Below are 21,764 nucleotides of genomic sequence, written 5' to 3' on the forward strand. Positions count from 1 at the left end.
GCCAGAGGGCACATGGGAAAGCCCTGGTGCAGCGCATCCCTGAAGGTGCGGAGGAGCCTCTGGAATGAGTGAAGGAAAGTGGTGTGGAGCACAGGGCAGGGCCACATTCACTGAGCTTGGTTTTCCCCAGGATGCACCATCAGCTAAAGCAGGGCCGGTGGGCAGTCAGGAAATGCTCTAAATTCTCGATACAGCAACACCAAAGGTCTTAAACCAAAGCAGTAAGTCCCATAAAATGGCCAGTGTGTGCTGTCAAGTATTAGGAAGCTCAGAAACCAGCAAGACAAACTATCAGCTTTCCACGAATGTGTGCACACAGGTCACAGGCGGCTGAGCATAGAGGTGCACATCTGTTACCCCAGCACCCTGGGATGCTGAGGCAGGAGAGAGCAGCTTAAGGCCAGCTTCAGCTACATAGTAAGAATGGCTTTTGGGGGGCGGGCGGGGGACAAAAAGTGTGGAGGGAAACGAAAATGGCGGCCTTCAAGCTGGGGCCTCAGCAGGAACAGGCACTGCACAGGGGTGCCCGACCCGCCTGGGATGGAGAGTTGACAGTGGGACTGGAGATACTCTGTTTATGGCTCTTTTGGTCTACAATGGAGGGGCAAACCCAAGGCCGTACGTTAGGCCCACACTCTGCCACCTGGCTTCATCCGCAGCCCCGGAAACCATGTTTATACTGTAAACAGAAAAATGTCCAGAATGAAGCCGGGTGGTGGTGGTGCACACCTTTAGTCCCAGCACTGGGGAAGCAGTGGCAGGTGGATGTCTGTGAGTTTGAGGCCAGCCTTGTCTATAGAGTGAGTTCCTGGAAAGGTGCAAAGCTACACGGAGAAACCTGTCTTAGAAAAACAAAAACAGAAAGAAAGAAAACTGTCCAGAATGACCAATTTATGAAGCTGATTATTTTGAAGCTGAGGCAGCTGACTCAGTGGGTAAAAGCACTTCTCTTGGGAGGTGGGAGAATCAGCTTGAGGATACACTAGCATGGAGTACTCAACACAGAATCAGAAATGAGACAGAGCTCAACGTGGAAGGAGAACTGAATATTGTCCTCTGACCTCCAGAGCCAGGCGGATCTCTGTGAGTTCGAGGCCAGCCTGGTCTACAGAGTGAGATCCAGACACAGAAACCCTGTCTCAAACAAACAAACAAACAAACAAACAAAAACCAGGAAGATTCAGCATGCTGTGAGTGGCACCGTCCCCTTGGCAGGGGGTCCTGAAATGGAAGAGCCAATTTTTTTTTTTCTCTGCTTTTGACTACGGATATAACAGCCTCCTCAAGCTCCTGCCTCAATTTCCCTCAACAGATAGACTGTCCCCTGTAATTGTCATCCAACTGAAGCCCTTTCCCTTAAAGTTCCTTTTGTCAGGGCGTTACTATAGGAACGGAAAGAAAACTGGGGTGGTAGTTCCAGGTAAGAACTGGGAGAGATGGAGACTGTAGTTCACGCCTCCCTCCTAATCCTCTCCGTTTTTTACAAAGTTTATAGCCGATGTGGTGGCACATGCCTTTAATCCCAGCACTCAGGAGGCAGAGGCAGGCGGATCTCTGTGAGTTTGAGGCCAGCCTAGTCTACAGAGTGAGTTCCAGGACAGTTAGGGCCAAAGAGAAACCCTGTCTCCAAAAGCCCTCCCCCCCCCCCAAAAAAAAGTTTATTCTTACTTTATGAATGAGTGCTTTGCCTGCAAGTTACATATACCATGTGTGTGCCTGGTGCCCTTGGAGGCCAGAGAGGGCACTGGTTCCCTGGAACTGGAGTTAAGGACAGTTGTGAGATACATGTGGGTGCTGGGGACCTAACCTAGGTCCTCTGCAAGAGCAGCAAGTGCTCTTAACCACTGAGCCATCTCCCCAGGGACCCCTTTCCCTAACTCTGTGATGGTCTATTCTTTCCATTTAACTCTCCATGGCATCCTCCCTCCTCACGTTCACATGCAGGTAAGGAAGTCTAGGCTGGGGTGCAGCTGGGGGCAGAGCAATTGCTCAGCATGCACAGAGCCTTGGCTTCGATCCCATTGTTGCTGAACAGATCAATGGAGAGCACAGGTGTGGCGTGAATTCTAATTGGTCTTAATAACAAAAACCCGGAGTCAGGTATGGGGGGTAAATGCTGAAAGATCAGAGAAGTAAAGGAGCAGCCACTGGAGAGACTTCTTACCTCTACTGAATCCTCAGACAAGGAAGGGCCAAGCTCCTGTCTCCTCCCACCTTACATTTCTGTCTCCACCTCCCTGATGCTGGGGTTAAAGGCGGGAGCCTCCACTGGCTGGCGGTTTCTCTTTTAGACTGGCTACATCTCATGTAGCTCAGGGTGACCTTGAACTCCTGATCTTCCTGCTTCCCTTTTCCTAAGTGCTGGGATTAAAGGTGTGTGCCACCACTGCCTGGCCTCTATGATTAGCTAATGGCTAGCTCCACCCTCTGATCTATAGGCAAGCTTTGTTCGAGCACAAACAAAATATCACCACACAGGTGCTGTCCCAGGAGATGCAAGATCTATTAGATTTTAAAAAGCTAAAAATAGGGTGTGGTTCAGCCCATGCCTTGGGAAGTAGACAGGAGGATTAGCAGGCCAAGGCCAGACTCAGCTACATATTAAATCGAGGCTAATCTGATACATGAGACCTTGTTTCAAAATAAACGATGGAGCCGGGCGGCAGCGCACGCCTTTAATCCCAGCACTCAGGAGGCAGAGCCAGGCGGATCTCTGTGAGTTCGAGGCCAGCCTGGGCTACCAAGTGAGTTCCAGGAAAGGCGCAAAGGTACACAGAGACACCCTGTCTTGAAAAACCAAAAAAAAAAAAAAAGATGGTTCTTGGAAGGGAAAGATCCCATTCCTGCCTACTGTCCTACCTGAAGCCCTGGTGTTCTACCAATCCCTTCCCACCTTGAGCCCTCTGAAATGGAATGTGAGATGAAGCCATCCTCTATTTTGCTCATAAAAGGCTTTGAGTAAACTTGTTTTCTCTAGTGTGTGTGTGTGTGTGTGTGTGTGTGTGTGTGTGTGTGTGTGTGTAACAGGGTTTCTCTCTGTAACAGCCCTGATCTAAAACTCTATAGACCAGGCTGGCCTTGAACTCAGAGATCTGCCTGCCTCTGCCTACAGAGTGCTGGGATTAAAGGCGTGCACCACTAAAGCCTGGCCCCAATTTGTTTCTTTCCTACCAACTTCTGCCCCCTAGGTTTTTGTAGAGTAGTTACCAGTGCTGACCTCAGATTGCAGTGCAGGGCCCAAGAGTTTGTAAAGGGCTTGGCTTCAGTATGTGGTTCTCCAGGGTGGTAGGTTCACAGTATTCAGTGTCTGAACGAAACTCACATAAGGTGCTTCACAGCTTCATATATGGATCACATATTCCGTAAAATTTTCAGTTTTGAGCCGGGCAGTGGTGGCGCACGCCTTTAATCCCAGCACTTGGGAGTCAGAGGCAGGTGGATCTCTGTGAGTTAGAGGCCAGCCTGGTCTACAGAGCAAATTCTGGGACAGAGAAACCCTGTCTCAAAAAAACAAAAACAAAAACAAAACAAAAAATTCAGTTTCAACCAGGTATGCAATCACTTAAAAATAAATGTATCTTGAAAATTTTAAAAACCAAAGGTCTGGTTGGTTTGTTTGTAGAGAATTTACTTAGCAAGCAAGAAGGCCTGGGTTCCATCCCTGGCAGTGGTAGTGAATGTCAATAATTCCAGTACCCTGGAGGTGGTGAGAGGGGATACAGATCCAAAATTTAAAGTAATCTGAAGCCAGCCTGGACTACAAGTGACCCTGTCTGGGGGGAAAAAAGAAGCTGGGTGTAATACCATGTAGCATATCCCTTTAATCCTAGTACTCAGGAGGCAGAGGCAGGAAGCTCTCTGAGTTTGAGGCCAGCCTGGTCTACAGAGTGAGTTCCAGGAGAGCCAGGGCTACACCGAGAAACCCTGTCTCGAGAAACCCTGTCTTGAAAAAAGCAAAACACAAAACATAAAATCTCAGCACTTGGGAGGTGAAGGTAGGCGGATCTCTGTGAGTTCTTGGTCACAGCCTGGTCTATGCAGCAAGTTTCTAGGCTTACCAGAACTATATAGGGAGACTCTGTCTCAAACAAAACAAAAAAACACTAAGGGGACTCTACCAAATCAACAGGAGTCACTAGTATGAACTGCAGGCAGAATCTTCTCTCACTGGTTCTTCTTTTCCTTTTGGCAGATTTCACGTAGCCAGGCTGGTTCTGACATTGATACCTTTACCTCCACCTCCTGAGTGTGTGATTACAGGCATGTGCCACCCGCCCTGCTCACTTTGGTTATGTTGTGGTAGTATGGCTAGGACCTGGGCCTTGTACATGCTAGGCAAGTGCTTTATCACAGAGCTGTCCTCTTTTTCTCTAAAAAAGAGTGGTGGCCCACAGCTGTCTGTGATTCCAGTTCTCGTGGATCTGATCTGGAGGCTTTCTGCTTCTGCTGCCAACAGGCTTGCTCATGGCACAAACACGAACTCAGATCTCTGTCTCTGTCTCTGTCTCTGTCTCTCTCTCTCTCTCTCACACACACACACACACAATGTTTGGCTTTTCAGGACAAGGTTTCTCTGTGTAACAGCCCTGGCTGTCCTGGAACTTGCTTTCAATCCCAGCAGAAAGAGGTGGATCTCTGTGAGTTTGAGGTCAGTGTGGTCTACAGAGTGAGTTCCAGGACAGCCAGGGCTACACAGTGAAACCCTGTCTCAAAAAAAAAAAAAAAAAAAAAAAAAAGCTCTTTCAAGTCTTCTATCCTCCACTACCTTAGGACAAGCCTGCTGGAGCAGGTACTTCGCACTGTTTCATCTGTGAGGGTGCAGGTGTCGTGTCCACTCTTCAATGGAGTTCATGTATTTCTCATTCTTCTTCATCCATTAGGCCATCCAGCTCTGAAGGGACAATCACTGTCATCTTGATCAGCCAACTACCTTCATGGATTTGTTGACAAGCCCCCCAGGTTTCCTGCACTGCTTTGTGGATTCAGTTACCTTTTTGGGAGGAGAGTTCACTGGCAGCCTTCACATTCTCCAGAGCACCTCACTCATCCCACAGCATAGGTCTGGTGTGCAGCACTCGCCCTTGATGGGCAGGAAGCCACAGTGGTGTGCAGGCTGCAGGCCATGGCCCCCAAGCTCCTTGCCATGATCAGGGTTCCAAGGGTCACCACGCTGTGCCTTCACCACTTTTCTATTGTCGTGAAGAGACACCATGACCAAGGCCAATTATAGAAGAAAGAGCTGGTGAGTCTATAACCGTCATGGCGGGGAGCATGGCGGCAGGCGGCAGGCGGCAGGCGGCAGGCGGCAGGCGGCAGGCGGCAGGCGGCAGGCGGCAGGCGGCAGGCATGGTGCTGTAGTAGCAGCTGAAAACTCACATTGTACCAGCAAGTACAAGGCAGAGAGAGACAGAGAGAGAGGAGAGAAACGGTGTGTGTGTGTGTGTGTGTGTGTGTGTGTGTGTGTGTGTGTGTGTGGTGGGGGGTGGAGGGGTGGGAGTGGGGGGTGGGTAGGGTGGGGTAGGGTGTAATTCTCAGTCAAACCACCACACTTGCCATGGCCGGCTCCATAATAATTATTTTCAGTACTTGGGATCAAACCCAGGTCCTTGGCCGTATTAGGCCAGCATTCTACTACTGGACTACAGCCTCAGTTCCTCTATTTAGTTTTAATTTTTAAATTTTTTGAGATCATTTTTATGTGTATGAGTGTTTTGCCTGTGTGTATTTTGTGTACCACCTGCGAGTAGTGCCTGAGGTGTCCAGAGGGAGTCACGGTCCCCTGGAACAGGAGTCACGGTCCCTGGAACAGGAGTGACTATTAACAGGAGCAGCTGTGAGCTGCTATGTGCACGCTGGGAACTGAACCTGGGTCCCCTGGAAGAGCAGCCAGTGCTCTGACGTGCTGAGCATCATCTCTCCAGCCTTCCTCTACTTAGTACTGAAGGCTTCTCTAGGTATTACAGACATGTGGCTTTTCTTCTATTTTTGCAGTTCTGGAGGAGGAATCAAGGAAGTTGCATGTGCTAGGCAAAAGCTCTACCACTGATTTGTATTTTCAGCCCAGACATTTGCTCCTTCTCTGTTGCATGGCAACTTCTTCCCTAATCTGTCATGATCTGTTGACTTGTACCATCCATCATTCATGAGTTTGTAGTCTCTCAATTCCTAGATTACCCCAATTCTAAATTGTCTTCTACATGTTTTAGGATTCTTTTCTACATCATTTATTTTTTAAATTGTATTTGTCTTATGTATATGGGTGTTTTGTCTGCATGTAAGTCTGTGCATCACATGCATGCAGTACTTGTGAGGCCAGAAGGCGGCTTTGGATTCCCTGGGACTGAAGTTACAGATGGTTGTGAGCCACCATGTGGTGCTGGCAACTGAATGGGAAAGCAGCCCATGGTCACATCTGCTGAGCCACCTCTCCAGCCCCTCTGCATCATTTATTAAACATCTTTCTCTCTACTGGGTTGGAGTAATCAGCTTTATGAGAATCCTATCCCCAGTTCTAGTCTGTTGTGTCAAACTGTTTTTCTGGCAAGAAAATTGTTTAATTGCTCTTATGTTTACAGGAAGGCATGTCTAGCCTCTGTTTCATTTACAAGTTCCCTACTATTTTCATGGCTATATACTTTTTTTTTTCCAAGACAGTTTCTCCGTTAACTCACTCTGTAGGCCTCGAACTCATGGAGAACTGCCTGCCTCTCAAGTACTGGGATTAAAGGTGTGTGCCATCACCACCCAGCTGGTTATATACTTTTAAGGTAATGTAATCAAATTCTCAACACACTGAGATTTCGATGGAAATGCACACTTGATAACTTGAATTGACTCTGTGTGTGTGTGTGTGTGTTTCCTCTCCTAAGAATGACCTCCTGATTTTCCTTTTCAAGAGCTGGGTTTTCCTTTTGAGACAGATATACTGTACCCGAGCCTAGTACCAAACTCATGGTAGTTCTCCTGCCTCAGCTTCTCAAATAGCCAGGTGCCAGGCCACTACTTTGGCTACCTTTGCTGTCTTTCGTCTGAGGTTATATGCTGTTCCATCACTTCAGACACTATTTTCTTTTTCTTTTCTTTCTTTCTTCTTTTTTTTTTTTTTTGGTTTTTCGAGACACGGTTTCTCTGTGTAGCTTTGCGCCTTTCCTGGAGCTCACTCTGTAGTCCAGGCTGGCCTCGAACTTACAGAGATCCGCCTGCCTCTGCCTCCCGAGTGCTGGGATTAAAGGCGTGCGCCACCACCGCCCGGCCAGATACTATTTTCTTACTGACATCCGCCTGGCTCTGCCTCCCGCGTGCTGGGATTAAAGGCGTGCGCCACAATGCCGGCATAAAATAAAATCTTAAAACACAAACAAAAGACTACCCTACTTAGAGCAATCCCGTAACGCTTTACTTATTTTAAAGAAAACAGGAAGTTCTCCTCTACCTGCGCGGTCCACGAATCCGCTTCCTTCCCTCGAGCCCGCCCCTTCCCCGCGGTTCCTGGTTACCTCTGGCACAATGACCGACGTCACTCAGGGCCTCCGCTCCGGCCGGCTGGGGGAGGGGCGCGGGCCGCCGGGCCCCACTGCGCACGCGCACCCCCGACTCTCGGGCTTCTCCGCCGGGCTCTCTCGATTGCCGAGCAACTCGGCCCTGGGGGCGGGGAGCCGCTTCAGCCAATCCCGCGGCGTTACGACGCCGAGGCGCTCGGCTCCACCGCCTTCAGCCAATGAGCTAGCCGTTCGCTCTACGTCATAGCCTCGACCCCGCCTCCTCCCCGCCTCCCCGGCCTCGGAGCGCAGTCCGCGCAGTCACAAATGAAGTGCGCGCTGCGACGCCTCCCCGCTCCCCCGGCCCCGCCGCCATTTCGTCGCCCGGCCTAACGGTCCGGCCAATCCCGACACGTATCGGAGAGGGCCAGCGCTCCACCAATCGGAGGCCGCCGACTCCGACCTCACCTCGGGCCGGCCCAATCCAGGCCCCGGTCCCGCCGCCCCCAGCCCGCCCCCGCCGCATCCTCTCTCCTCCCTCTTTGTGCGTCTGGCGCCGCCGCCGCCCGCCGCGTGAGAGGACTGGCTCCCCGCGCTCCTCGGCAGCGTCGTCGGGTCCCCTCCCCCCCGGAAGGTTCGCGAAGGAGAAGCCGCCGCCGAGGACGAGGAACCGCTGGTGCCGGTCCCCTGGGGCGCCATGGCGACCGGAGCGAACGCCACGCCGCTGGGTAAGCTGGGCCTGCCGGGCCTCCCCCCGCTCCCTGGGCCCGAAGGCGGCTTCGAGCGGGGCCTGCTGGCGCTCGGGCCCCCGCCGCCGCCGGGATCGCTGGGGGCCCTGACGGCGGCCTTCTCCCGAGCGGGGCCGCCGCCTCCAACCTCGAACCCGCCACGGCAGCCGCCCCCGCGCCGCCGCTCTTCCAGCGAGTGTCGCCTCCGCGCCAGGACCAGCAGCCGGGCCCGGCCGGCGGCGGCGGCGGCGGCGGAGGTGAGTCGGGCCGATGGCGCGCGGCCCGGCCCGGCCGGCGGGGAGGCACGCGACCGCGGCTTCGCGCGGCAAGGACGCGCGCGCGCGCGTGCCCGGCAGGTCCGGGCGGACGCGCCCCGGGGTACGCGCGGCCTGGTTTGAGAGGCTTCGAGTGCGCATGCGCCCCGGGGAGAGGAAGAGGGGCGGAGGAAGCGTCCTCTGCGCAGGCGCACTGGGGCGTTCAGGCTTGGTGGCGCACTTCTGATAGCTTGAGGAGGCCACCTGTGGCCCCCCGAGCTGGTGTGGGCAGGAGTGTGTAAAACGGTCCACGTAACGACGTGGTGTGACTTTAGGAACCTGGAAGACCAGTCCCGTGACAAGAGTGTCTCCTTTTTCACAATAAGGCCGGTTTGGAAGGCTTCTAGTGATGTTTGGGTTCGGTTTTTATTTTTTTTGAAGGCTGTTTATCTCCTTTTGTTTTCTAGTAGGTTCTCAGAGTGACCCGCTTTTCCTGTGCTGTTTTAAAAGGCTTTTCCCCTGGCCTGTAATCCTGAGAAATAGAAAACCTTGTGTGGTAAATGTAGGGAAGAATTTGATACATCAGAGTTCTGATGCCAAGTGTCCACTGGTCAGGAAAATTGAATGCTGATCTTGCCACGCGTGAGGATGGGCTTACTGAAGGACGGGGCATTTCCCTTAGTAATATGTAGCAAGAGCTTTGGTGGTTTTGTTCTCTTGGAGCTAGTTTCCTGCTGCTTTGTGGACATGATTTTCCAACTTGCTTTTCTGCCGTTTAAAGCTTCCAGAATTGATAATGCACATCTCCTTAACACTTCCATTCTGGGTTCCTATACCTTGTGAATTGGAAGGAAGGATGCAGTGGCCCGTGCCTTTATTTCCAGCATGATCTACGTAGTTCCAGGATAGCCAGGGCTCTGTAAAGAGACCCTGTCTCAAGCAAAACCGAACGAAAACAAAGAATAGGTGTGCTTCGCTAGTAGAGCCCTTACCTAGCATTTGCAGCGACCTGGGTTTTCCAAACACCACAAGAGAAAATCTGTTCCTTGTGTTTACACTCTTTAGCAAGTTCTTCCAGGAAAAACAAAACAAAACGAATGTAAATGTGAAGTGTTCCTTAGCTTTCCTGACAGGACCAGAACAGATACCTTTTAATGGCTGCTTATTTTCTTCTCTGATCTCTGAGATTCTTTTCCTTTTAAATTTTAGGTGGATGTCTGTTTTAGTCTTAATTATCAAGAATTGCCTGTTGGTAGTCACTCTCATGGTTCATATTTCCCCCTAATGGACTCTGTCTGTCTTTAGACTTCCCAAGTAAGAAGAGGAAGAGGAGCCGTTGGAACCAAGACACAATGGAACAGAAGACAGTGATTCCAGGCATGCCCACAGTTATCCCCCCTGGACTGACTCGGGAACAAGAAAGAGCTTATATAGGTAAATACACGTTCTGCATCCAGGTGCATCTTCAGTTTGTTACTGCTTATTCTGAGTGACAACTCTGTTGAAAGTCTGAGGTTTTAGTCTTGGGACAAGGAGTGATGAGGTGTGCTTTTATAGCTTTGGTGTAAACTGTGATTGGCTTGGCCAGTCCTGCACTTGTAGCTTGTTTGGGCCTGCTTCCAGCAGCACATAGGCCTTACTAAGCAGCCCACTTCTCAGCTGCTCTTGCTCATTGATGAGGTGCATGCTCTCTGCCTCTGGACAGGCCCCAGTGGAGAACACTGCAGGTATTGTAAACCAGGTGCCTTTTTTGTAGCATGGCCTTTCACCATAATGTCATAGTTCCCTTTCCCTAAAATGGTTTTGCTTTTTTTATAGGTTACAAAACAGTTCAAACAAAAAGTGGCTCTGAAAGTATTTACAGTTCGCCCATTTTTACCATTTTGTTGAATTTAATCCTTCCCTTCAGCATCTTTTCTTGTTTGGTCTTTAGAGAGCTGTCTTAAAAATGAAGGCTCTTATAATTAACCACTAAATGACTGCTGGGAAGGGTTTATTACTGTTTGATTTGAAATGAGGTGGTTGCAGGATTTTTAAAAATTAAGTTACTGTCCACAGTTGAATTGAAATTAAACCTCAGAATTACTTAGAAACCAAGGTCATTAATACAAGTTGTATATATCTGTCCAGCTGTCTCAAAAAAGTGCACTTGATAAACATTTTCAACTAACCAAATAAACATCCTCTTTGAGCAGAAACCTAGTGGGTCCGTAAAGCTGTGGCCTTCACAAACAGTTTCAAGGCCATGGGGTCTAAACCTGGAGGGTCTTCATTTCCTGGTTTTTAGATTGCTGAGAATTTTGAGGCGTTGGAATTGTCTGCTTCTCACAGTGCTACTAATACTACTTTTTCTCACTGTTGCTGTTTACTCCTCCCCAACCCTTAGGTGTCATTAGACCAGTGTTGGACCTTCCAACCTTGTAAAATGTCCCTAGTGGTGTCATAGCCCACGAACGCAGAAGCCAAGACACACTTAATACTTTTCCAGCTCTTTCTCTAAGCCCTTAAAGACTATTTACATCTTTCATCAAAGTAGATACAAGAGACCATAGTGTAGGTTCTTTGCTTCATGGGGAGATAACAGCTTTTTCTGGTTTATTCAGTTCTGGATATTCAAGTTAGATCCCACAGTTAAGAGGCTGCTCTATGGTAGTTAACTTTTATCTGAAGTTCCTGAGCTAATGTCTTGACTGTAAATCTAGAACTTGTTGGAGTAGGGGAGCTTGGAGAGCAACTGTGTCCCATTGCATACACTTTGTCCAGATGTCCTCAGTGTCCTCTCACTATTAAATTTTCTTTTCATCGGTGTTGTCAGCATGGAGATGTTGTATAGCCCTGTGAGATATACATGAAAATTAGAATTGTCAGCCAGGCGGTGGTGCACACCTTTAATCCCAGTACATGGGATGCAGGGGCAGGTGAATCTCTTGAGGCCAGAGAGTTCCAGGACTGCCAAGGCTACAAAGAGAAACCCTGTCTTGAAAAATTTAATGCATTAATCCTAATTATAAGTAAGCCATGCCCGTCCTACCTGCTCAGAAACTTGGGTAATGATGAAGATGTAGGAGAGGTAGTTTCATACCATGTTGACGAAGCCACTGTAGTCTGCTATCCTGCTGCTGGGTTACATTTCCCCTGAGTTACTGGAAGCTTTTAATGAAACCCTCATCTCTTGTCATTTCAAATTTCAGGGCCACATGCATTCTCCTTGACCCTCACTTTTCATCTTTACACACCTCCCCACATCATTAGCTGGTCTGGAAATAAACTTAGCCAGAGCCAGGTGTATCGCATACCTTTTACCCAATCACTGGGGAGGCAGGAGCAGGTGATCTTTGAGTTCGAGGCCAGCCTGGTCTACAGAGCAAGTTCTAGGACAGCCAGGACTACACAGAGACCCTATCTCAAAAAAAAAAAAAAAAGAACAAACAAACAAAAAAGCAAAAGAAATCAAAGATAAAGGAAAACAAACAAAAAATTAACTTACAGAACCTTTCTTAGACCCACTGGTTTATAAAGAAAGGTACAGGGTTTGTTCAATATTTGAGTAAAAGCTGTAGGTATTGGGGACTCTTAGTACAGGTCTGGTTGTACAGAAAGTAGAAAATGTACGTACGAATCTGTAAATGTTGAATTATTAAGTGTCTTGCTTAAAGAATTTTAAACCTGGTCTTAATGAAAATGGTCGTTATTCAACTGCTATTTTTGTTGTTGTTGTCCCATGTTAATTGAGTGATTTTGGGCTGTGTATAATATTTACTGAAGAAATAGAAACTTAAGTCTTGCCCTGAGTTTGATGGGAACCAGGTACTGGTGATATCTTAAATGGCGTTGGTTCAGGGTGCCAATTGTAAGCAAGTGTTGGTGGGGAAGGGAAGAGGTGAATACTTGCTGATCATTGCAATTGTAAGCCGTAGTGAACAGTCTTAACTGCTAACCCCTCTTCCAACAAACTGTTTGCTTCCTTACGTGATAACCATTTGAAGTGAAAATTAACTGTAGATGTAAATGGACTCCTGCTGCTAGGTGGTTGGGGGTTTTTGCCTCAGTGTGTCACTGATCAGTCAACCCTTTCAAAGTCTCCGAGTTCTTCATGCTTGTTATTGAGATTTGAGATGTTTTTTGGTAACATTGTCTTTTTTTCCATCCTTTTTTTTCTTTCCTAACCTGGTTTCTTCCAGTGCAACTACAGATAGAAGACCTGACTCGTAAACTGCGCACAGGAGACCTGGGCATCCCCCCTAACCCTGAGGACAGGTTGGGAAACAGTTTTAACCAGCTGACAGTAACGCTTTTACCTTTTTCTCAATATGTTTTTACTGGTGGCAACATATTGTGTCAGTTCAATAAAATCATAGTTAAGACGACTGGTATTCTGACCAGGGTTTATTTAGAATGTGTGTTCAGTCAACAGTTAGAAAAGTTGGAATGGAATTTAATGGGAGAATAAGTTAAAGGAAAATGGATAACTGGTTTCTAATTGGTAAGCATGTAGATTTTAACCTGAAAATTTACCCACCCCTAGGGACAGTGAGGGGTGGCCATTAACCTGCCTTTTCACTGGCTGCTTTGGCTGGAAAGCACAGGGGGCAGTTTTTCTCGTGGTATATTATGCAGGGATTTGAGAATATTTTTAACCTTCACTGAATTTGAGCAGGCCAAGCTTGTTGAAGTCTTACCTGCTTGTGGTTTTGAGATTGTTTTAAAATTAGGAGATTTCTAACCAACTTCCTTCATTGCCAATTAATTTTCAGCCTTGGCCATTGCCTGCGGGTTTTGGGAGGGAAAGGCAAGCAATAAACCCCTAAATTACTTTTTCTTTTTTAAAGGGAACGTGGGCCTCAAACAGCTGTGGTCATGTCATTTCAGTTTATAGTTTCTTGTCTCTGAAAAGTTAAAGTTCATGTGAGAGAGGAACTTTTTAAGTGGAATTTATTGGCTGATCTTTGAACAGCTAAAGTCTGGTCGTTTAATTGACAATAAGCTTCCACTGGAATCTCTCTTAGTGCCTGTAGTATAGTTGAAAAGATTGCTTTGAAAGTGTTTCTGGCTTTTACTATCCTGGTAATGGCTTTAGAAGTTACACACAGTTCTGCTTCCCCTTGCCACGAAACAAACGAACTTAATGATTCCTCCATATTGACCTTCTTTTGCTTATCAAGTTTGTTATTTTTTTCACATATAGATTTTAATTGGAAAGTTGTATTTTACATTTCTTTTTTTATTTGAAAATTTTTATTTTTTAATTTTTTAAGATTTACATTGTAGGTTATAGACCACAACTGTTTAGTGCCTTTTTGGCCTTTTCCCCTTTAATGGTATGTCTACAGGTTACCAGGCAATTCCTCCAAAGGTTGAGTTTTTAACAAACCTTGTTTGCTTCCTGGAGAACTGGGATTAGAGTGCAGTTAATGTTTCTGATGCCTCTTCTAGGTGAAGAAGTCCGGCCAGTCTAACCTCTAGATTGCTAGCTTTTGCTTTTCACTTCCACAGTTTGGGAAGAGGTTAAATGGTTATGAAGTTATAAAGCCTTTAAAAGGCCAATTTGGTTCTGGTACAATTTGGTATTTAGCCAGAAACATTCGATTCTAGATAGCAGTGGGCTGGGCATGTTAGAAATGAGTAAAACCAGAGCAGGGTTTTTCCTCCTTGATATGCTCAATTTTGAAAGAGGCCATAATGCCTGATTGCTTTTGCTTTTAAGCCCAGGTTGGAGGGAAATACATGAGTTTCTTACCTTACTAAGATGATTTCTTAAGAAGGTGTATTTCAAAATTAAGCCACTTTCTGCTATTTTGATGTTGCTTAACTTGCACAATTAAAGTGTTTTAAAACCTGTTATAGACTTAAATGTGTAAGATGACAGTCTAATGAGCTGGGGACGTTTGCTTGTGTTCACTATGATTGGATTGTGCTAACAGTTCATCCAGATGCTAGAAACGGAGGTGTCATTTAGCCGTCATTAGCCACGAACAAACCTGACCTTTTATTCCATCGTGTGTGTAACCTGGTATGACATGGTTCCCTTTAGGCTGAAGACAGTGGGAGCAGCCGAGTTCAGTTCTTGCTCTCCAACTAGGCACAATTCTCTCAACTAAACCAAGGGTGTAGGAGTCGGGACTACTTTTCAGGATGTTTTTTAAAATAACCTGATACACATGGTCTCTTCCCTTCTTGCAGCTGCTACTAAATTTTCATACAGAGTATCAAGCTATGGTCCTTTTTGTAATCTTAACTCAGAATTCTAGGAGTATAACTTCTTTTTTTGTTACCGCAAAATCGAGCTGTGGTAAAGTGACCATTTTATTATTATTACTATATATTTTTTTTTTATTTTTTATTTTTTTTTTTTGCTTGTAGTGTCAGCATTTTACTTAAAAATGAGAGAGAAATTTCTGCTTTCTGGACTTGTAAACTCTGGCGGAGAATTGTAGTTCCCCCTTGCTATTGGCAGGTTCAGACCCTAGACAAGTGTTTGACCAAATCTGCATTTGCAGCCTCTTGCAGAAGCTGCGTTAGCACTTTAACGGTTTTCTCTACCCAGACTCCCACCTCGAACAGCCAGCCAGGCCATTGAAGGAAAAGCAGAGACGAAGCCTTGCACCATTTCTCTCCAGTGCGGGGGCCAAGTAGCTGTAGTAGCATGAGTCCCAGCCGCTTTGGTGAACGAACTTGTGTTCACTACGTGGTAGGGGTATAGATGCTCTTCCTAATACACACAGTTCACCTCAACTCGGGTTTCTGGGGTTCATCAAGTTGGGTTACTATAAATTTTTTCAAATGAAAGAATCATTTGGCAAGAAGCTTCCAAAGGATGATACTGTTCTTGCCACTTGTGGTCCAAGGGTTTCCCTTTAATGGACCCTTCCTCAGTCACTTGAACAAGTGAAAGGATTTTTCCCTGTCTCACATATACCCACATCGCTTAATGTTCAGTCAGATTCCATCTCCCCGTTCCACACGATCTTGAATAGCACACGTTATGGTCGGTTCCTCCGAAGAGTTTTGTTAGGATCTGAGAGGCAGAGGGTCTGGGGAGACTTGTTATAGTCCATATGGGAGCAAGGGGGTGGGGGCAGAGCAGTAATGGGGGTCTGTCTCCCACAGGTCCCCTTCCCCTGAACCAATCTACAACAGCGAGGGGAAGCGCCTTAATACTCGAGAGTTCCGTACTCGGAAAAAGCTTGAAGAGGAGCGACACACCCTCATCACAGAGATGGTTGCTCTCAACCCGGACTTTAAACCACCTGCAGATTACAAGTAAGCAGAGTCAGGTGTCTGGGACGATTCTGGTTTACTATTTACCTTTTGGCCCAAATTATCCTTAATTCTCAGGTGGTATGTTCTTGATTAATTGTAGAAGAGCTTGGGTTCCAGAAATAGAGATGGTGATGCTCTTTTCTTTCTTAGGCCTCCAGCAACACGTGTGAGCGATAAAGTGATGATCCCCCAAGATGAGTATCCAGAAATCAATTTTGTGGGGCTCTTAATTGGGCCCAGGTGAGTAATTACTAGTCTATGGTACCCATTGACATACTTCAGGGTTTTAGGTTTTTATTTGGGTTTTGGCTGAATTATGCCTTAAATTTGATACACACCACCACCCTCCACATCTTTCCATTTTATGTAGAGAAGTAAAATTCTGAGATGATGTTGCTGACCTTAATGTAGAATTCTCAACAGAGTCCTTAGCTGGGGAGTCCTGGTGCTCTGCATTTTGCAGTTTCCCACCAATGGCTACTCAGCCCAGCCTTTTTACTCTGAAACCAGAATTTGCACCGAATGTATAAACACTGTCTTTTCTGCCTTTGATAGAGGGAACACCCTGAAGAACATTGAGAAGGAATGCAATGCCAAGATCATGATACGGGGGAAAGGATCTGTGAAAGAAGGGAAAGTTGGGCGCAAAGATGGTCAGATGTTGCCAGGGGAGGATGAACCTCTTCATGCTCTAGTCACTGCCAATACAATGGAGAATGTCAAAAAAGCAGTAGAGCAGGTGTGTGGTGAGCCCAGAAGGAGGCTTCGTGTTGGAAACCTAGTGATGGCCCCAGGCACTTTGACAATTAACTGCTGCTATGTCTTAATAGATCAGAAACATCCTGAAGCAGGGTATTGAGACCCCAGAGGACCAGAATGATCTACGGAAGATGCAGCTTCGAGAGTTGGCTCGCTTGAATGGTACTCTACGGGAAGATGATAACAGGTCAGTGGTAATGTTGAGAAGACTGCATAGAAACCTGAACATTTTGAGGTGGAAAGGTGGTTGGTCTCTACAGGTCTTTGAACTGATTTCTCTACTTCAACAGGATCTTAAGGCCTTGGCAGAGCTCAGAGACACGCAGCATTACCAATACTACCGTGTGTACCAAGTGTGGAGGGGCTGGCCATATTGCCTCTGATTGCAAATTTCAGAGGTGAGGCCTGACTGCTGTTGGAGTGGCTCCCTTGCAGCCCACTGGTCTTCAGGATCCTCCTTCCCATACTGGCTTGTGGTTCATGTACTAGAGCAGCATCCTTTCTGTGGGTGTGGCTGGGTGGTGAGAGGTTTAAACATAGAGGACTAGAAATGGGTACAACTTACCCTCTGGCTGTAAATGTTGCCGTTAGGTGCGATATTCATTCACGTTCGCTGCATAAGATTTGTTAAGACTAGGGGGTTTTTATTTCCATATGCCTTTTTTTTAAGGGGGAGATGGCTGTAGTTTCTCTAAGTCTTGCATACCCTTCTCTCAAACGGGGAAGATAGATAGAGGTAGATTTTTTTTTTTTGTCTTTTTTAGATTTCAGTTTATCTCCCGCATGTATGTCTGTACTGTGTGTGCCTAAGTGCCTGTGGAGATTAGAAGAGGGTTGTGAGCTGCCATGTGGGTGTTGGGAATTGAACCCAGTAAAGGGTTAGAAAAGGGGGCACACTTGACTATTTTCTCCTTTCCTTATGTTTTCCAACCCTACTTTAGGCCTGGCGACCCTCAGTCAGCTCAGGATAAAGCACGGATGGATAAAGAATATTTGTCCCTTATGGCTGAGCTCGGGGAAGCTCCTGTCCCTGCATCTGTGGGCTCCACCTCTGGACCTGCCACCACACCCCTGGCCAGTGCACCAAGACCTGCTGCTCCTGCCAGCAACCCACCACCACCGGTGAGCCCTGGGACAATTCTCTGGTCTAGCTCCTGTTCTCTTCTGTGGAGAGAGACTGAGAGCTATGGCCAAGAGTTTGAGCTAAAGCTTAGAGGTTGATGTAGCTGGCAACATTGTTCTTCTGGGATGTCTGGACTTTGTGGGGGTCTCATTGTGGGAGGATCCTGTCCCTGTGTTCTGATCCTCTGACTATGTCAGAAGAACAATGTTGCCACCAGGGGGAGCAGGCATGGACATTGGCAGGAAATGCTCTCATGTAGTCTCTCATGTCTACAACGCAGAGTCGCCCACCCTGGATGAATTCTGGTCCTTCAGAGAATCGGCCCTACCATGGCATGCATGGAGGTGGTCCTGGTGGGCCTGGAGGTGGCCCCCACAGCTTCCCACACCCATTACCCAGCCTGACAGGTGGGCATGGTGGACATCCCATGCAACACAACCCAAATGGACCACCACCACCTTGGATGCAGCCACCACCACCACCAATGAACCAGGGCCCCCATCCACCTGGGCACCATGGCCCTCCTCCAATGGGTAAGTAAGTGTCAGACCAGAAACCTTGGGCTTTGTGGGGGGTGGATAGGCTCATACCAAGTGGCTCTAAGCTTTAAGTAAGTAGTTCTGAATGTCTAGCCAGTGCTCTTGAGTCTTGCCGAGGCCTAGGCTCATGGAGTATCTTCTATGTGAGGAGGCCCACGGCAGAACTTTGGAGAGGTTAATAACTCAAAAGGCTGTGTGACTAAGAAAGCTATTGGGGACGTCTCACCTGGCCAGTTCAATTGTCCTGCTAAGTCCCTGCTCTTTCCTTCCATCAAGATCAGTACCTGGGAAGTACGCCTGTGGGCTCTGGGGTCTATCGCCTGCATCAAGGAAAAGGTAATGCTACTCGACTTAGGATTTCTGTCTAGTGCTGGGAGCCAGTGGGGGCTCTAGGCCAGGTCTCCCATTCTCGAAAGCCTAACGCTTTGTTTGCCTGCAGGTATGATGCCGCCGCCGCCTATGGGCATGATGCCGCCGCCTCCGCCGCCTCCCAGTGGGCAGCCCCCGCCTCCTCCCTCTGGCCCTCTTCCTCCATGGCAGCAGCAGCAGCAGCAGCCTCCACCACCCCCTCCGCCCAGCAGCAGTATGGCTTCCAGCACCCCCTTGCCATGGCAGCAAAGTGAGTGGAATATTTTGGGCTTGTGGGGGTGGGTGGGATGTGGGCTGGGGCTGAGATGAACAAGCACCTCATATCTCAGATGGGCTGGAGGCACCTTGGTTGAGGAGACTCTAGTCTCAGCAAGGGCAGTGGGCTTGAAGGGCAGACTGCCTGGCCCAAAGGAATGTCTTGGGGAGGAGAGCTGATGTTTGGTGTGGTTGTGTTTGGGAGAGACTTGGGAGGTCTGGAGGGAGCCTGCTGTTGTAGATAGGGCACCAGAAGGCCAGGCTAAGCTGCTGAATGAGCTCCTGGTTTGGCCGTGCCTTGTGCGCGGCGTCAGAGTGGGATGGTGCATGCATGTTCTGGAGGGGGTTGTGATTGGGCCTGAGAGACTGCAGAGAAAAGGGGAAGGGGTCAGTGGGGAGAGAGCTGCTGTGGGCTTGAGGTTGAATGTGCCGTTCGGTGGTGGCGGCGGCTGGGCGGAGGGACGTCAAAGCCGGTTCTAGTGTCTGGTACTTTCCCCTTAGCCCCTCCAGGGGCATTGGTGACAAAGGGCTTACTTTGTTAAGCCCAGAGACCATGAGGCTGACCCCAGGGTAGTCCTGCCCACCCCTCCACTCCCATCACCAGGACAGCCCCGCCCGCCCGCCCCCCACCACCGTACCGCATGCCAAGCAAGGAGCAGGCGCCCCTCGACCCCCCATCCCAAGGCAGCAGCCGCAGAGAGCCGCGGTGTGCCCCCGCGCGTGTGACCTTGGGCTTCTTTACTACCCCAGATACGACGACTACCACCACGAGCGCTGGCACAGGGTCCATCCCGCCATGGCAACAGCAGCAGGCGGCTGCCGCAGCTTCTCCAGGAGCCCCTCAGATGCAAGGCAACCCCACTATGGTGCCCCTGCCCCCCGGGGTCCAGCCGCCTCTGCCGCCCGGGGCCCCTCCCCCTCCGCCGCCTCCGCCACCTGGTTCCGCCGGCATGATGTATGCCCCACCCCCTCCTCCTCCGCCTCCCATGGACCCTTCTAACTTTGTCACCATGATGGGCATGGGGGTGGCGGGCATGCCGCCCTTCGGGATGCCTCCAGCTCCCCCACCGCCTCCACCACAGAACTAGACTTGTTTTTTTAAGAAAATATATATTATATACATAGAGAGTTGGTCTCGTTTAAACACACGCCGAACCTCACCATATGGAGCCAGACATTGGGATGCACGCATGTGATTGTGTGTGCACGCATGTGTGTGTGTGCACGCACTGGGCTGGGCCAAGTGACTGTGGACTCGCTTGGGAATGGGCACGTGGTAGTAAGGGCGCCAGCTTGGGCTCTCCTGGCGCCCTGTAGCATCGAGTGTCTTCTTTGTCTTCTTCTCTCCTCACCCAACTCCCTTTGCCTTTCCCCAAACCGGGCCGCCAGGATCCCTCCCCGCGGCAGCGATGGCCCGAGCCATGAGAGTGAGGACTTTCCGCGCCCATTGGTGACTCTTCCAGGCAGACAGCCTCAGCAGCGCCCCTGGTGGACAGGATGGTTCGGCAAAGCAGCCTGAGTTATTTTTGTGGACGGAATCGGAACACGCTTGGCTCCATATCGTGAAATTTTTATTAATTTTTATCTTTTTCCTTTGTTATTTCCTTATCTTTTCCTTTCTTCAGACTCCGTCCAAGGAGATGCTCTCCCCGGTCTTCTGCTGCAGATAGAATTCCTTTTCCTTGTCTCCATTCCTCTTCTTCCCAAGGAGAGAGGAGCAAATGGTTTAGGCACAGACTTTGACCACTAATGTCAGGCTTGGGGTTGTGGGGGCGGGTTGTGTGTGTGGTTTTATCTTTGCCACCTTTTAAAAGTGTCTTGAGAATTTTGACATTGCTAGATAGGGTTAATCCAGTCCTGGGATTCACATCTTTCCTGCCTGCCCGCCAGCCTGGAGTCTTTTCCCATGCTCCTGACCACCGAAGCTGCCTCCTCAGATGCCATTTGCTTCTCTTCTTCCTGGAAAGCTTCCTTTTATGTTTTATTTTGACCCCAGATGTCCAGATGTTTTGCAGTGTCTGGGGCTTGAGCCCCTTGTTCTTCGTTCTGCTTCTTTGCCCCCCTCCCCCCCTTCATGGAGTGATTATGTTGACAATAATGTGTAATGCGCGTTCTTTTCACTGGTTTATCTACAGAAATTTCTCTGGGCTTTTTTTCGGTGTTTGAGTCAACACTGCACTAAAGTGGGGGGATGTTCCATTGAATAAAAGAGCAGTGTGGTTTTCCGGGTCTGTTTCTTTTCTTTCTAAACCCCGTTTTCCCTACCAACAGTACCAAAGTTTCCCTTACCTACCTTGTTTTAACACCTGGCCCCAGCTCCTGCCTCCCATGTGTGGGTGGTTTCAGCCTGTACCCTGTTTCTACTTGATGTAATTGAGAACCAAGCTCACTCCACATCTCAGTGGTCTCTGTCATTTTGAAGGCTTTTTCTTGGGGGCTCTGACCTCCATATTTGATGAGCTCCAGTTAAGATTTTTGTGTCCTAGCTGCCACTGACTTAAGGACCTGGGCCTGGGGAGGCATCCACACTAAAGGTCAGGCCAACTAATCCTGCTTGTCAGGCATAGGGCTGCTAAAATTAAAACCGCCAAGTGGCTTTTTTCTTTCTCTGCTGGTGGCTCTCAGCCTGCCAGCAGTGCAGGCTTAGAGGGAGTGCTGGGGGCGAAATGCGGCGGTGTCCTTGTGCTGAGTGGATACCTCTGCGTAGGGTCTTCTGCAGTCTGTTGTGTTTGGGTAGTAGATAATACTTAGATGGCACCCAAAAATTCCACCTTCTGCCTTTGTTAGAGCCAGGTTTTTGAGCAGCTGCTGCAGCCAGCTGTTGCTGGGCAGAGCTTTCCTGCTGGTCTGTCCAGTAGCCTGCCTGTAGTTGTTACAGCCCGCCCTTAGAAGTTCCCTAACCAAGCCCCATACTAAAGGTTTTTCCCTTTGTTGTTAACCTTACAGTGTGGGGGCAGGGCCTGGCCACCCTCTTCGACCTTGGCCTCACCTCATTTCTT

At 48.7% G+C, this 21,764-nt stretch overlaps 1 protein-coding gene across 16 annotated transcripts; it reads left to right on the top strand.

The window, feature by feature from the left end:
• The first annotated feature begins 7,598 nt into the window (after window positions 1-7,598).
• On the top strand, window positions 7,599-20,990 carry Sf1 (splicing factor 1). 16 transcript variants are annotated; one of them, XM_006980704.4, is made up of 14 exons: window positions 7,789-8,206; window positions 9,766-9,894; window positions 12,642-12,717; window positions 15,568-15,720; window positions 15,871-15,960; window positions 16,276-16,459; window positions 16,551-16,666; window positions 16,770-16,877; window positions 17,421-17,601; window positions 17,862-18,135; window positions 18,418-18,477; window positions 18,581-18,760; window positions 19,516-19,720; window positions 20,155-20,863. In XM_006980704.4, exons 1-14 carry the CDS (start codon window positions 8,176-8,178, stop codon window positions 20,282-20,284), a joined length of 1,917 nt encoding a protein of 638 aa, XP_006980766.1. In that variant the 5' UTR covers window positions 7,789-8,175; the 3' UTR covers window positions 20,285-20,863. The 16 variants fall into 16 exon arrangements, with proteins under 16 accessions (XP_006980763.1, XP_006980760.1, XP_006980765.1 ...); XM_006980701.4 differs by having other exon boundaries at window positions 7,599-8,206; window positions 18,423-18,477; window positions 19,516-20,990; XM_006980698.4 differs by having other exon boundaries at window positions 7,768-8,206; window positions 19,516-20,990.
• The last annotated feature ends 774 nt before the right edge of the window (window positions 20,991-21,764 follow it).

The sequence above is a fragment of the Peromyscus maniculatus genome, chromosome 1 (assembly GCF_049852395.1).
Source record: "Peromyscus maniculatus bairdii isolate BWxNUB_F1_BW_parent chromosome 1, HU_Pman_BW_mat_3.1, whole genome shotgun sequence".
In the NCBI taxonomy this organism is placed as follows: Eukaryota; Metazoa; Chordata; class Mammalia; order Rodentia; family Cricetidae; genus Peromyscus; species Peromyscus maniculatus.

Coding starts and splice junctions, on each gene's coding strand:
- Sf1 (XM_006980698.4), top strand. CDS start 8,176: ATGGCGACCGGAGCGAACGCCACGCCGCTGG. Junction 9,895..12,641: donor ACAAGAAAGAGCTTATATAG/GTAAATACACGT, acceptor GGTTTCTTCCAG/TGCAACTACAGATAGAAGAC. Junction 16,878..17,420: donor TCTGATTGCAAATTTCAGAG/GTGAGGCCTGAC, acceptor ACCCTACTTTAG/GCCTGGCGACCCTCAGTCAG.